We start from the raw sequence: 12,723 nt of genomic DNA on the forward strand, positions 1-12,723 counted from the left end.
ATGTGATTTCACCTATAACGTGGTAAGATTTTTTTGGCTCCTGAGGACAGCGTTATATCAAGGTAGAGGTGTATTAAGTAATTGGAGGACAGAAATGTTTTTCCTTTCCAGTACTCATTTAAATGTAGAGTAAAAACCTTAATCTATATTTAAAATTTTATTTTTAGTAGTTAGTGTAAACAGATAGCACTTGACAGTTATCCAAGTAAATTTTGAACACCCAACACTATCAACATAGAGCTCCTCCTACTCTTCATTTTGTGTGCATGTGTGTGTGTGTGTGAGTTCATACACCTGCTTGGTGAGTGGGGATAGGAAGTGTTAAGTTTTACTTTTTTGTTGATTTTGAATAATATGGAATAACTTGAGGAGCAAAGGGGTGCCTTTCTACTAAATTAAATCTGACATATTTCTATGCATGCCACTGTGCAAATAAAACTTGCATATCTAATTTTTACATTGTGAGAGCACCACATAAGTAACTCTTAAGTTCAGGTAAAGCCATCTGTGCCCCCATTTAGTTGAATAACAAAATTGCTAGGTTTTGGGTTTTAAAAAAGACAAAAAAAACAGAACCAAAAGCTAATTAGTTAGGAATAGACTCTGAGCAATATCTACCTTTTATTCTTAATCATCTGAAGAACTTGCATCCAGTAATCTCTTGGCATCATCACAGTCAAAGACCTAATTAATGTATTTATAAATCTTAATTTTTGCTGGATATAAAATTGCTACACCAGCATTAATCTGAATAAATTCAAAGTTCTGTACCACAAACTTTTGATGTACTGACATACATGCATTCTGGTATGAAAGATAAGTCGTCATATTTTCATTACCATCAGTTGCTTTTTTGTTTGGCTACTTCCAATGTAACTTCTCAGTCAAACGTAGAAATAAAAGAAACAATGGAAATCTTGCTTTTGTCACTTTCCAGGGTATGCTCTTTACTTGTCATGCTCATTATGAAGTTCTTCCCATTAAGTTAGAATTCCAAAAAATTCACTTAAATTAATTTAATCCCTATAGAAGTGCTCTCTTGAGAATTCTGTAGACTGTAATCCTCTATATAACAGAAATGGCACAGGTGACAACTGTGCCAAGCTTCACCATACAACCCTGTGTGCTCACCAGTAAAAACTTGAATTACCTGGCAGTTTTGGAGGACAATCCTGTACTTAAAATGACATACTGTAAATACTGTTCTATCAATTTATAATAAGCAACCACTATCTGTCTGTGACCCCTGAAAGAACTTACTGTTTAGAGAAAATTCCTCAACTGGCTTTTCTTTTAACATTGTGGATGAGGGCTAACTCAAGGTCAGAGAAGGGGCTACAAAGACCAATATTGCTCCCATTAGGGAGAGTACCTGAGGGTATGTCTCTGTAGCTAAGAGGGGTGATTCCCAGTGCAGGTAGACAGATTTGTGCTAGCTCACCTCAAGTTAGCATGCTTGGGCGGCTAGCCTGAGTGGCTGCCAGTGCTGCAATGTCCACACTGCTGGTTTTAGCGTGCTAGTTTAAGGTGAGCACGCTAGAGTGAGTCTGTCTACTTGCACTGGAAATCACCCCTCCCAGCTGTAGTGTAGACATATCTGAGAGAGTTAGAGGATGGCTTACTGCTAGGCTGAGAGGCACACGTCCAGGATAGAAGCATTATGGATTACAATGAAATCCAACTTCTGTTTTGTTTATGTTCATGCGCAGGGCCTGTCTTTCACCTTGGCTTATGAAATGTGTTGGGTATGCTAGGTGTTGGACTGTGGGGATTTTGTGTGTGGTTTATGTAATTTGTTATATTTATGTAATATATATATATATATATTAGATGACTGCTCTTTTTATTATGTTTATAGATCAAACTAACAAATCAAATGCATTATGTTAGTGTTAATTTTAATTTAAAAAACAACCACCAACTGATATCAGGTTTTGCCCTGTTTGTTTGTTTTTACAAATTATTTTTAGTCTGAGGGCTGTATGTCCAGAAAGGGTAAGTATCTCCTCCAGATGCTCTCTGACAGCTGTGTTGGAGAGCAAGGTTGTGTGTGCATCATACGTCTGTGTGGAAGGTCTATCTTCAAAAGACTATTCTGCCCTTGACTACTTTGCTGACACTGTTACTGAGGGTGACAGTTGTGAAGGTGTGTTTTACGGTGTGGATACCTGTTTTCTGGAAACTAGACTAATGCCTTGTCTCGACTACAAAATTAAGTCAAGATAAGTTAGGTTGACGTACAGCCACTGCAGTAATTACTGCAGTGGTTCATGACCACACTATGCCCCCGCTGTCGGTGTTGTGTGTCCTCACCAGGAGTGCTTCCACTAACTTAACTGTGTGGAGTATTGTGGGGCACTGACAGCTGGAGCAGCCCTGCCCCAGAGTGGCTGGCTTCTGGCTGTGTAAATAACACAGACAATGTATTGCTCTAACTACATCAAGCAAAGTGCTGTGCCTCTTGTGGAGGTGGAGTTATTAGGTTGGTGTAGTGGGCAATTTACATCAGTGGGAGCAATGTTGTAGCGTAGACACTTAGAATTAGATTGATGCAAACTGCTTTAAGTTGACCTAACTCTATAGCAGGGGTCGGCAACCTCTGGCACGCGGCTCACCAGGGTAAGCACCCTGGCGGGCCGGGCCAGTTTGTTTACCTGCCGTGTCAGCAGGTTTGGCCTGTGGCTCCTGTGTCTGTTGTCCCATGAGTTTGTGAACTCCATACACAGGGTTGCAGTGCTGCTCAGTTTCAGTCTGTCCACCCCTCGCTTTGCAATCCCCCACTCCTCATCTTCAGAGCCTCCCATCCCCCAAGGGGCAGGACCTGACATGTCTCCCTTCTCTCTGTTGATAAAACAAAATTCCCAAAAAATAAAATGAAAAATGATAAAGAATATCATGGGGGATTGGTCTATTTATAGTCAGGAATTAACAGACACAATGGTAGGGGAATTAAAAATAAGGTCACTGTTAAAAATAAGGTTACAATAAATAAACAGTACTTGCGTACTTAATCCGTTCCATCTGAGCATCTCAAAACACTTTATAAACAGTTAAACCTTATTCTATCTCTGTGAAATAAATATTTATCTTGATTTTACTTGTGGGGAAACTGAGGCATTGAAGAGGTGCTATCAGTGAGAAACTGTGCCAACTGGGACTTTTTTCTTTTCAGAACATTTGTAGGAAGCCCAAGCTGCTATTAAACTTAGGGCTAGTCTACACTGGCAACACTAAAGTGTTGCTGCGGCAGCACTTTAACGTGGCTTGTGTGGTCGTGGCAGAGCACGCTTTAAGAAAACCACCTCCACGAGGGGCGTAGCTACCAGCGCTGGTGCACTGTCTGTACTGGCATGTTACAGCGCTGAAACTTGCTGCAATCGGGGGTGTTTTTTCACACCCTTGAGTGAGAAATTTGCAGCGCTGTAAATTGCCGGTGTAGAAAAGCCCCTAGTCTCTATCAGCCAGCTGAGCTCAAGCACACACTCTTTCGAATCAGTCTTCAACTTATTCAGAATCAGTTGAATAAGCGCCCCAGATATTTTTAGAACTTACGTCTTGGTTTCCTCGGTGATGCTGTAATGTCATTACTCTGTTTCTAAGCATGCAGCTAAAATTCCATCACAAATGTATATGATAACATGAAATTATGGGGATTTATTTGGGCAGCTGCAGCAGCCTTTTTGTATTTCTTTGAACTCTGTGGCGTAACTTGGATTTAGGGGTTTTCTTTAAGAATGTTGTTTATCTCAATATGCAGTGTAGATATAGCTGTGTCAGTCCCAGGATATTAGAGAGACAAGGTGAGTGAGGTAATATATTTTATTGGACCAGCTTCTGTTGGTGAGAGAGACAATTTTTCGAGCTTACATAGAGCTCTTCTTCAGGTCTGGGAAAGATACTTCCAGCATCATAGCACAAGGCAAGGTGGAACAGAAGGTTTAGCTTAAGTAGTTAGCATATATTGTAAGGGAACATTCGAGGTAAAGTGGTCTGTTAACACCTCCGCAGTCATAAGACAAAAAGAGGGGTTTAGTGGGTTACAGATTTTTGTAATAACCCATAAATTCAGTGTTTCTGTTCAGTCCATGATTTTTAGTGTCTGTCAGAGTACATAAGGTCCTAGGCTCATCTTTTGAAAGTGCAATGTAAGTTTCCTTTGAAGATGAGGACTGATATGTCAGATATAGAGTGATCGCTCTCTGAAAAGCGTTCACCAACAGTGATGTGGTGTTTTTGTCTTATTTTCCTATGAGATTTCATACGCGAGCATAGTGATTGTCTAGTTTCACCCACATAGTTGTTGAGGTAGGCTCCTCACAGATCAAGACACATCAACTGGAGAAGAAGCAGGATATGAGTAAACAGTGTGCCCTTGTTACCAAGAAGGATGATGGCACGGGCACACTGGGCTGCATTAGTAGGAGCATTGCCCGCAGATCGAGGGAAGTGATTATTCCCCTCTATTTGGCACTGGTGAGGCCACATCTGGAGCATTGTGTCTAGTTTTGGGCCCCCCACTACAGAAAGGATGTGAACAAATTGGAGTCCGGTGGAGAGCAATGAAAATGATTAGGGGGCTGGGGCACATGGCTTATGAGGAGAGGCTGAGGGAATCGGGGTTATTTGTCTGCAGAAGAGAAGAGTGTGGGGAATTTGATAGCGGCCTTCAATTACCTGAAGGGGGGTTCCAAAGAGGATGGAGCTAGGCTGTTCTCAGTGGTGACAGATGACAGAACAAGGAGCAAAGGTCTCAAGTTGCAGTGGGGGAGGTCTAGTTTGGATAGTAGGAAAAACTATTTTACTAGGAGGGTGGTGATGGACTGGAATGGGTTACCTAGGGAGGTGGTGGAATCTCTATCCTTAGAGGTTTTTAAGGCCTGGTTTGACAAAGCCCTGGCTGGGATGATTTAGTTGGGGTTGGTCCTGCTTTGAGCAGGGGGTTGGACTAGATGACATCCCGAGGTCTCTTCCAACCCTAATCTTCTATTATTTTCACTCATAGCATCACTAGACCCTGCCAGAACAACAGATTCAAAACCTGCACTCCTATCTCCTCTGCGGCAATGTTCAACACACCTTTCAAGACCCATGGGTTCTACACATGCCTATCACAACATGTGGTGTACCGCATCCAGTGCACTAAATGTCCCAATAGCAGCTATGTGTGTGAAATCAGATAATCACAATACCCTCAAATTACACAGGAAAATAAGACAAAAACACCATGTCACTTGTGAGTGAACACTTTTCATGTGCCAGCAATGCCCCTCTGCCATGTACATTGGCCAAACCAGATAGTCTCTATGCAAAAGAATAAATGGACACTGTGACTCTCTGTAGCTCAGTGGAACACCCTACACCCCCATGTTCATCTTTATAAAATGATTGTGTGGTACCCAACATGACAAACTTTGCATTGGATATCTTCAGAAGGCTCATAATGCACTGACCATGGATGTTATAGTAATTGTTAAAAAAGGTGCTATCAGTGTAATTCCACTGATCGCCTGAGGAATAAATGCCCTGTGCTAGGAGGAAGCAGGCAAACAATAGCTCATGTTAGTTCTGCTGTCCTCAACACAGAACCCACCCCTCCCAGCAATTGAAACCTATTACATTGGTTCTGTGTGGTTAGCCTCTGCAGAACCAGATATGGAGCATGTGAAGGCTGTTCAAACTGATGGCAGGGAATATTTGGGGCAGAGGGATACAGGGGCCCAGATCTCTCTGGTTAAGCAGAGTGTGGTCCCAAAGGCCAGTATGTTGCCTGGCCAAATGGCAGAGATTGTGGGGGTGGGCAAAAGCAGATTTCTCATGCCAATAGCTAAAATCCATATGGTTTGGAAAGTGTTTTGACTGGGGGGCGGGGTAATGGAATACCTCCTATTCGATCTGTTACTTGGTAATGATTTTTTTCCATGTAGCTCAGGTTAAAGTATTTGCCTACAGCAGGAGGGAGTGTTATGCTGGGACCCCCAAGGGAAAGGAACTGCTGAGAGAATGGGAGAGAGTCTCCTTGATTCTTCTGCAGCTGGGGGAAGCAGTGTGCTTCCAGGTGGGAGGGTGGATGAGACCAACTCCTGCACTGCAGCTGGAGGCAACACTCCATGCACTTGATGAAGTGGATTACAAAAGCTTATGCCCAAATAAATTTGTTAGTTTCTAAGGTGCCACAAGGACTCCTCATTGTTTTTTCACAGAGCGATCACTATATCTGACCTATCAGTCCTCATCTTCAAAGGAAATTTACACAACGCTTTCAAAAGACAAGCCTGCAAGTTTAAATTCATTACTCTGATAGACCCTAAAAACCATTCACTGAACAGAGACACTGAATTTATGGGTTATTACAACAATCTGTAATCCACTAAACCCCTCTTTTTGTCCTATGACTGCAGAGGTGTTAACAGACCACTTTCCCTTGAATGTCCCTTACAATATGTGCTAACTACACCTCTACCCCGATATAATGCTATCCTCGGGAGCCAAAAAATCTTACTGCGTTATAGGTGAAACTGCGTTATATTGAAATTGCTTTGATCCGCCGGAGTGCGCAGCCCCACCCCCTGGAGCGCTGCTTTACCGCATTATATCTGAATTCATGTTATACCGGGTCGCGTTATATCAGGGTAGAGGTGTACTTAAGCTAAACCCTCTGTTTCAGCTTGCCTTGTGCTGTGATGCTGGAAGTACCTTTCCCAGACCTGAAAAAGGGCTCTGTGGCTTGAAAACTTCTCTCTCACCAACAGAAATTGGTCCAATAAAAGGTATTACCTCATCCACCTTGTTTATCTCAATAGACATATGGTAGCTGATCACATATGAATGAGGTGTTCCTGAATTTGCTATGATTTTTTTCTGTATTTTGTACCTTTTTATATGTTTAGTCACAATAGGTATCCATGAAGGACATTAAAAAAAAAAGTAAAATGCTTACAGCAATAACAAATTCCTCCATAATTAGATTTGTAAGAAATAAGCATTATATAATGCTTTTCAGTAATTCTTTAAATATGCAAATACCTTGCCTCAGTCATTGTATGACCATGTAGAAGATGTCCTTATTATATTAAATAGCTGTCCCTGAGGGTTGAAAGACTTTACGCTAGATTTTTTTTATCCTAGAGTGTGTTAAAACATGCTAAGAATTCAGATAGAACCTGGTGAACACTTCATTATTTAGATCTCTATGCAAACATTAGGATTTTTGTCGGCATCCTCATGTTTTTTTCTTTTCTTAAAACAGGAGTTTGGAAAAAGTGGAAAATCAAATCAAATAAACATAGGTAAGTAAACAAATTCTTCTTAGTCAAAGCTATAGTAGTCCCATATTGAAATGTATATATCCTCATGTTCTGTCAGTGATCTTGTGTAATGCTTATTTTCTATTTACTTATAGTTGCTTTACTAAAGTACAGTTATGCTTAGATTAGTCACCATGTAAAATGGCACCCTATTACTCAGCAGCATTGTTAGTTAACTGCTAATTCCAGAATCTTCTGGTGATGATGCATGAGCTAGCAATAGACCAGCTAGCCATTTGCAGAGCTAATAGTTAGAAAAATCCATCGTATTTATAAACTGAGTACCTGTGATATGAAAGTAATTGAGACAATAAGCTTAGTACCTCACAGTGGTATTTTTTTATCAGGTTGCTTCTTAGAATGTAACTGAATTGTAAGGACTTAATTGTGAGACTACAAGGCACCACTCTCAAGGTCTAATAGTATAATAGAGTTGTAGAAATGTATGTTAAGCACCTGTGGAAAGACTAGTAAAATGCTAAGCAGCGGAATAAATACCTTTACTGGACATGCCATGTGAGGCAGACTATGGAGTTAACTTTTCATGTACCCTTTCAAAAGAATATTGAAAATGTTCAGGCCATCTTCAAATATGGAGAAACTCTCTACCTGAAAAGTACATAAAACATAATAAAAACAAACATCCTTCTGTAACGGAGAAACTTTTCATAGTGAAAATAGTAAACAAAGATTCATTATTTACATTTTTGATTGTGAACCGGTGTATTCTCATACAGACTGTCACACTGGCCTGCAGGCTATTGTAGAAGGACAAAGAAAGGTTTAACCATGGTAGTGAATCTATAAAGGGGTGGCACCCACTTCTCACAAGCGCCCCTGGTCGAGTGTGTGCGTGCCTGCAGTTTCTCAATTTGTAGGCTTACGGTGACCCCTGTCGGTTGCTGCGCATGTCAGGTGGGTCTTTGGTGACTCAGCCTTCCTGCTAAGTCTCACACACAGTCTGTTTTGCAAACAAATTAACTCCTTCTGGGATATAAGTCCAAAATGTCCTACAGCTCTCCCCGGGCTCAGTCCTTCAACAATCCAACTGGGCCCATCACGGTACCCCTCTTTAGCTGTCCCCGGGCTCTGGTCCTCTGTCTGACCAAAAGGTCCTATCTCAGTACCCTAGTTCAGGGGTAGGCAACCTATGGCACAGGTGCCGAAGGCGGCACGCGAGCTAATTTTCAGTGGCACTCACACTGCCCCGGGTCCTGGCCACCCGTCCGGGGGCTCTACATTTTAATTTAATTTTAAATGAAGCTTCTTAAACATTTTAAAAACCTTGTTTACTTTACATACAGCAATAGTTTAGTTATATATTATAGACTTATAGAAAGAGACCTTCTAAAAACATTAAAATGTATTACTGGCACGCAAAACCTTAAATTAGAGTGAATAAATGAAGACTCGGCACACCACTTCTGAAAGGTTGCCGACCCCTGCCCTAGTTGGTCAGTTTATGTGTGAAGGTTCCTGCTCTGGGATGGAACAGCACCCCCAGGGCTTCATTCCTGGAGGCTCTTCACCTGCCCTTTAGTTCTGTGACCCCAGCTGTCCAGCTGGGTCAGTTTCAGTTCAGCCCCCTTCCAGGGGGACCATAACAGGTCCATGTACAGTCCCTTCCCTGGGCCTGTCTAAACTCTTTTCTCTCAGGGCAAAGCCACTTTCCCAATGGCTGTTTGGAATGGGGGAGGGACCCAGGCCCACCCACTACTCCAGGTCCCAGCCCTCTAAGTAGCAGCCACATGCCATATCCCTTTAACTAATTACATTTCCCTGGGCCACTTCCCCGTAGCACACCTTAATTGAGTCTTGGTAGCCATCCAGAAACTATACCCCGCTCCCTGCCAACAACTACCTGCCTTAGCCCCTGCAGCCAGCCAGGAGCACTTCTAGCTCCCCAGGTCCCTGCAAGCAGACTGATCTATCCAGCCCTTTCAGCTCCTTTTATATGAGCCTTCTGGGCCCTGACTGACTGCTCCCTGCAACCTCTCTCATTGGCTGTGTCCCACACAGCTGCTCTGGGCAGCTTGGAGATGTCTATATTGCTTTTTCCTGGAGTGGGGGTGATACAGGGCCTCCAGGCCTTCTATCACAGAATCCTTTTAGGAACACTTCCTATTGGTGGTTCACTATTGGAAAATAATTTGTGAATTAACATATAGTATGTTTTAATATTTGCAGTAACTTCCATTTTATATACACCTCTACCCCGATATAACACGAATTCGGATATAACGCGGTAAAGCAGCGCTCGGGCGGCGGCGGGGGGGGGCACTTCGTGCTCCGGCGGATCAAATCAAGTTCAATATAATGCGGTTTCACATATAATGTGGTAAGTATTTTTTGGCCCTTGAGGACAGCGTTATATCGAGGTAGAGGTGTACTATCCTTAAGATCAGTGATTTGCATGGTATTAAAATGCTGTGAAGTGTTCTTTGTAGTATGCTATCTTTAATAAATGCAAAATTTGATATTCATATCTTTTTTTATGGCCAGGATATTGGAGTGTGTGAAAAGTGGGGGGTAAATTTTGAGGTGTATGGGGAGTATCTGGGACTTCAAGTTAGATATAAGCTCGAATCACAAAATGTAGATCATCTTTGAGTCCTCCTTTATTTTCCTAATGTTTGTGGATGTTAAGAGCTAGAGTTTTTTGTTTGATTGAATCTAGTCAAATTACAGTCTGTATTAATATTCCTGGTAAGGAATCTATTTGTCAAAAAAACATTTCCTGGATCTTTTTTGTTGTTTGTATTGTTACAGACATACTTGCTGACAGGTATTTTGAAATAAATGACCAAAAATAATTGAAACTGGTGTGATTATATTGTGTTATTTTGACAAATAACATATGCAGAATTTAAAAATTTTTTGTTGTACAATTTTTAATTTCTTGGTGCAGAATTCCACCAGGAGTACAACATGTAATTACACACATTTCGTAATATGATTGCACACATTTAACCTTTCCCATCACCCTTTCACCAAGTAGGAACATGCTCCACAATGCTACCACAAACCTATGGTCTATATGAATGGGTTCTTTGCCATAAGTCCTGAAGCAATATAGGTTAGATGCTTTAATGGCCGAATAACCTGCTTACTTCTATTTACTAGGCACTACTGATACAGTCTCAGCTACTCCCTAGGCCAACGGTTCTCAACCCACGGGCCGCTTGCGGCCCAGTCAACACACAGCTATGTCCCATGTGACATTCTCAGGGCCATGCAGGTAGTGTGGATGTGGCACACATAACACACAAAGAGCTGCATATCCGGCCCACAAAAGTAAATAGGTTGATAACCACTGCCCTAGCCTATTGTGGGAGAAGGCTCCCCGGAGCTTATTTCAGACAGGAATACCCTTGTCCTAGTGTTCAGATACTGACGGTAGCAAAGTATTTAAAACACCTTCCATATCACTATTTGTATCATCTAACAGTAAGTTATTGGGATCCTTCACTCCTTCTTCAAGTAATGTCTCTGTGAGTGCTCCACTCTAGGTGTGCTTGCACCCCCTGCTCCTTTGATTGAAGATTTCTCATAGCAGCATCCGTTCGGCCTGTGCATGTATGTTACTCAGTCTCATGCTCTGTGCTGTTGTTGTATAGCACTATATGGGTGAACTGGCCTTAGTTCCCTCTCAACCACCTTAGCCTGAGATGGAGCGTTAGCAGTTGTCTGTATTGAGTGTAACATTAACTCTGTCCCCTTAGCTCTTTTAGTGGTTATAGTTGTTTTTAGCAGTAGTTAGTACTTAGCACTTAGTAGCAGCTTTAGCTGTAGTAGATTTGAAAAAACCGACCAACTTAATTTGAAAAAAAAAATTATATAGCTTTCTTCTTAATACCAGGAGGGGAGAAAACTACTGCCTGGTTTGCCCAGTTTCAAATGTTTCCTGTTGTACTGGGAGGCAATCCTGGTGGATGACAGATACTCCCAGTGCACCTGTTGCCTCGGGGAATCTCATATTTCCCAAAAGTGAAACTTTGTCTAGCATTAAAATCTAGAGCCAGAAAAAACAGGGAGATCAAATTTTGACTCCTCATGATGGGGAGTTTGCTGCGCCCAGCCTCTGACCCTGGCCCTCTACTCCAGTCTCTGAGTACGTCCACTGTCTACGTACTGCACTCTTCAGGGGCATCTAAGAGGAAGACCCAATCTTCCTCCAATAAGACCCCCCAAAACCGTCCCTTGAGTGCTCCAGGTAGGGAATCTACTCCAAAGAAGTCGTAGTCTCTGATGACTCCAACCACTTCTGCACCGATTGCTCTCTGACCCGGTACCCACGAGGTTGCTGGTTCCTCAGGTACTGAGGGCACTGTCAAGCTCAAAGACTGTAAAGTCTTTGGCTCTCAGAGGTCATCGGTACTGTCCGTGAAGTGAAGCAGCAAGAAAAGCTCTACCTCTTCTCACTTGGTCCTGAAGAAGCCCGTTCGGGCTCTGACCGGACTCCCCTTGGAATAATCAAGATCCATGGTATTGTCAACTCCCTCAGCCACTATCTCTTTGGTGCAGGCCATGGACACGGTACTGACCACACACTTGTTACCACAGGAGTTTCACTTTCTCCAAAATCTTGCTGTATCTGAGATGCCCGACTCATCTTTGTTTGGCTCCAATGTACTCCTGGTACCAAGGACTTCCAATCTTTGGACATTTGCCTGGTACCGACTGTTTCACCTCATGTTTCTTCTGGTGCTCCACCGCTAGAGTGATTTAGGAGACCAAGGCAAGAGGGGCTCCTGCTCTGGGCTTCAGCAGGGCTGGCATTACCAGGCACCGTGGTCAAGAGGTAAGGAACGGGATGAGCCTGGTGTGTGAGACTGCAGAAGGGAGCTAGAGGTAATAGGGAGGAAGCAGCAGAGCGAGGGGGTGGTGGGAAACTGGGGGGCTGGAAGAGGCAGCTTGTCATTACTCTTCCTCTTGGATATCCTTGATCTGCTGAGTGTAGCCAGGAGGACTCTCTTGCTGCTCCCTGAGTTGAAGTTTGGGTAGGATCAGTTCATTATATAATGTACTTCTTTAAAATTTGGGATAGCCTATTATGGTCCATTTGCTCAGGAGACACTGCTCCCTTCCCCAGGGCTCACTGTAACATTTTTTTCCCAGCCTCTTTGATGGTTGGTATTACAGACATTAAAAACAGAGGTCCTCAGCACCTTCCGTTCTCTCAAAAGTACAATTGAGCTCTCAGACAGTCAACGACACTAAAATTAGGTCTGTTGATATTCAACAAGTGCACCGCATATAATTCGGGACCCCCAAGACTCTTTCGCTTTTCAGCATCTGGTACCTGCCATCCCTGTAGCATTTCGGTAGTATGTTCCAACCAGTGTTCAAATTCTTCTTCTCCAGGCAAAGCAACCACAGCCCCTGAAAATATTTTTCATTTTCTAGAGGGGGCCAATCA

General features: G+C 42.7%; 1 protein-coding gene across 5 annotated transcripts in view; it reads left to right on the top strand.

Annotated features, from left to right (window-relative positions):
• B3GLCT (beta 3-glucosyltransferase) overlaps positions 1-12,723 on the top strand; it is a 160,581-nt gene that overhangs the window by 26,989 nt on the left and 120,869 nt on the right. For all 5 annotated transcript variants that reach the window (XM_039533776.1, XM_039533757.1, XM_039533750.1 and 2 more), the window contains one exon: positions 7,247-7,286. In XM_039533776.1, coding sequence (XP_039389710.1) covers positions 7,247-7,286 — 40 coding nt within the window. The remainder of the gene's footprint in view (positions 1-7,246; positions 7,287-12,723) is intronic.

Source organism: Mauremys reevesii, linkage group 1 (genome assembly GCF_016161935.1).
Source record: "Mauremys reevesii isolate NIE-2019 linkage group 1, ASM1616193v1, whole genome shotgun sequence".
Lineage (NCBI taxonomy): Eukaryota > Metazoa > Chordata > Testudines > Geoemydidae > Mauremys > Mauremys reevesii.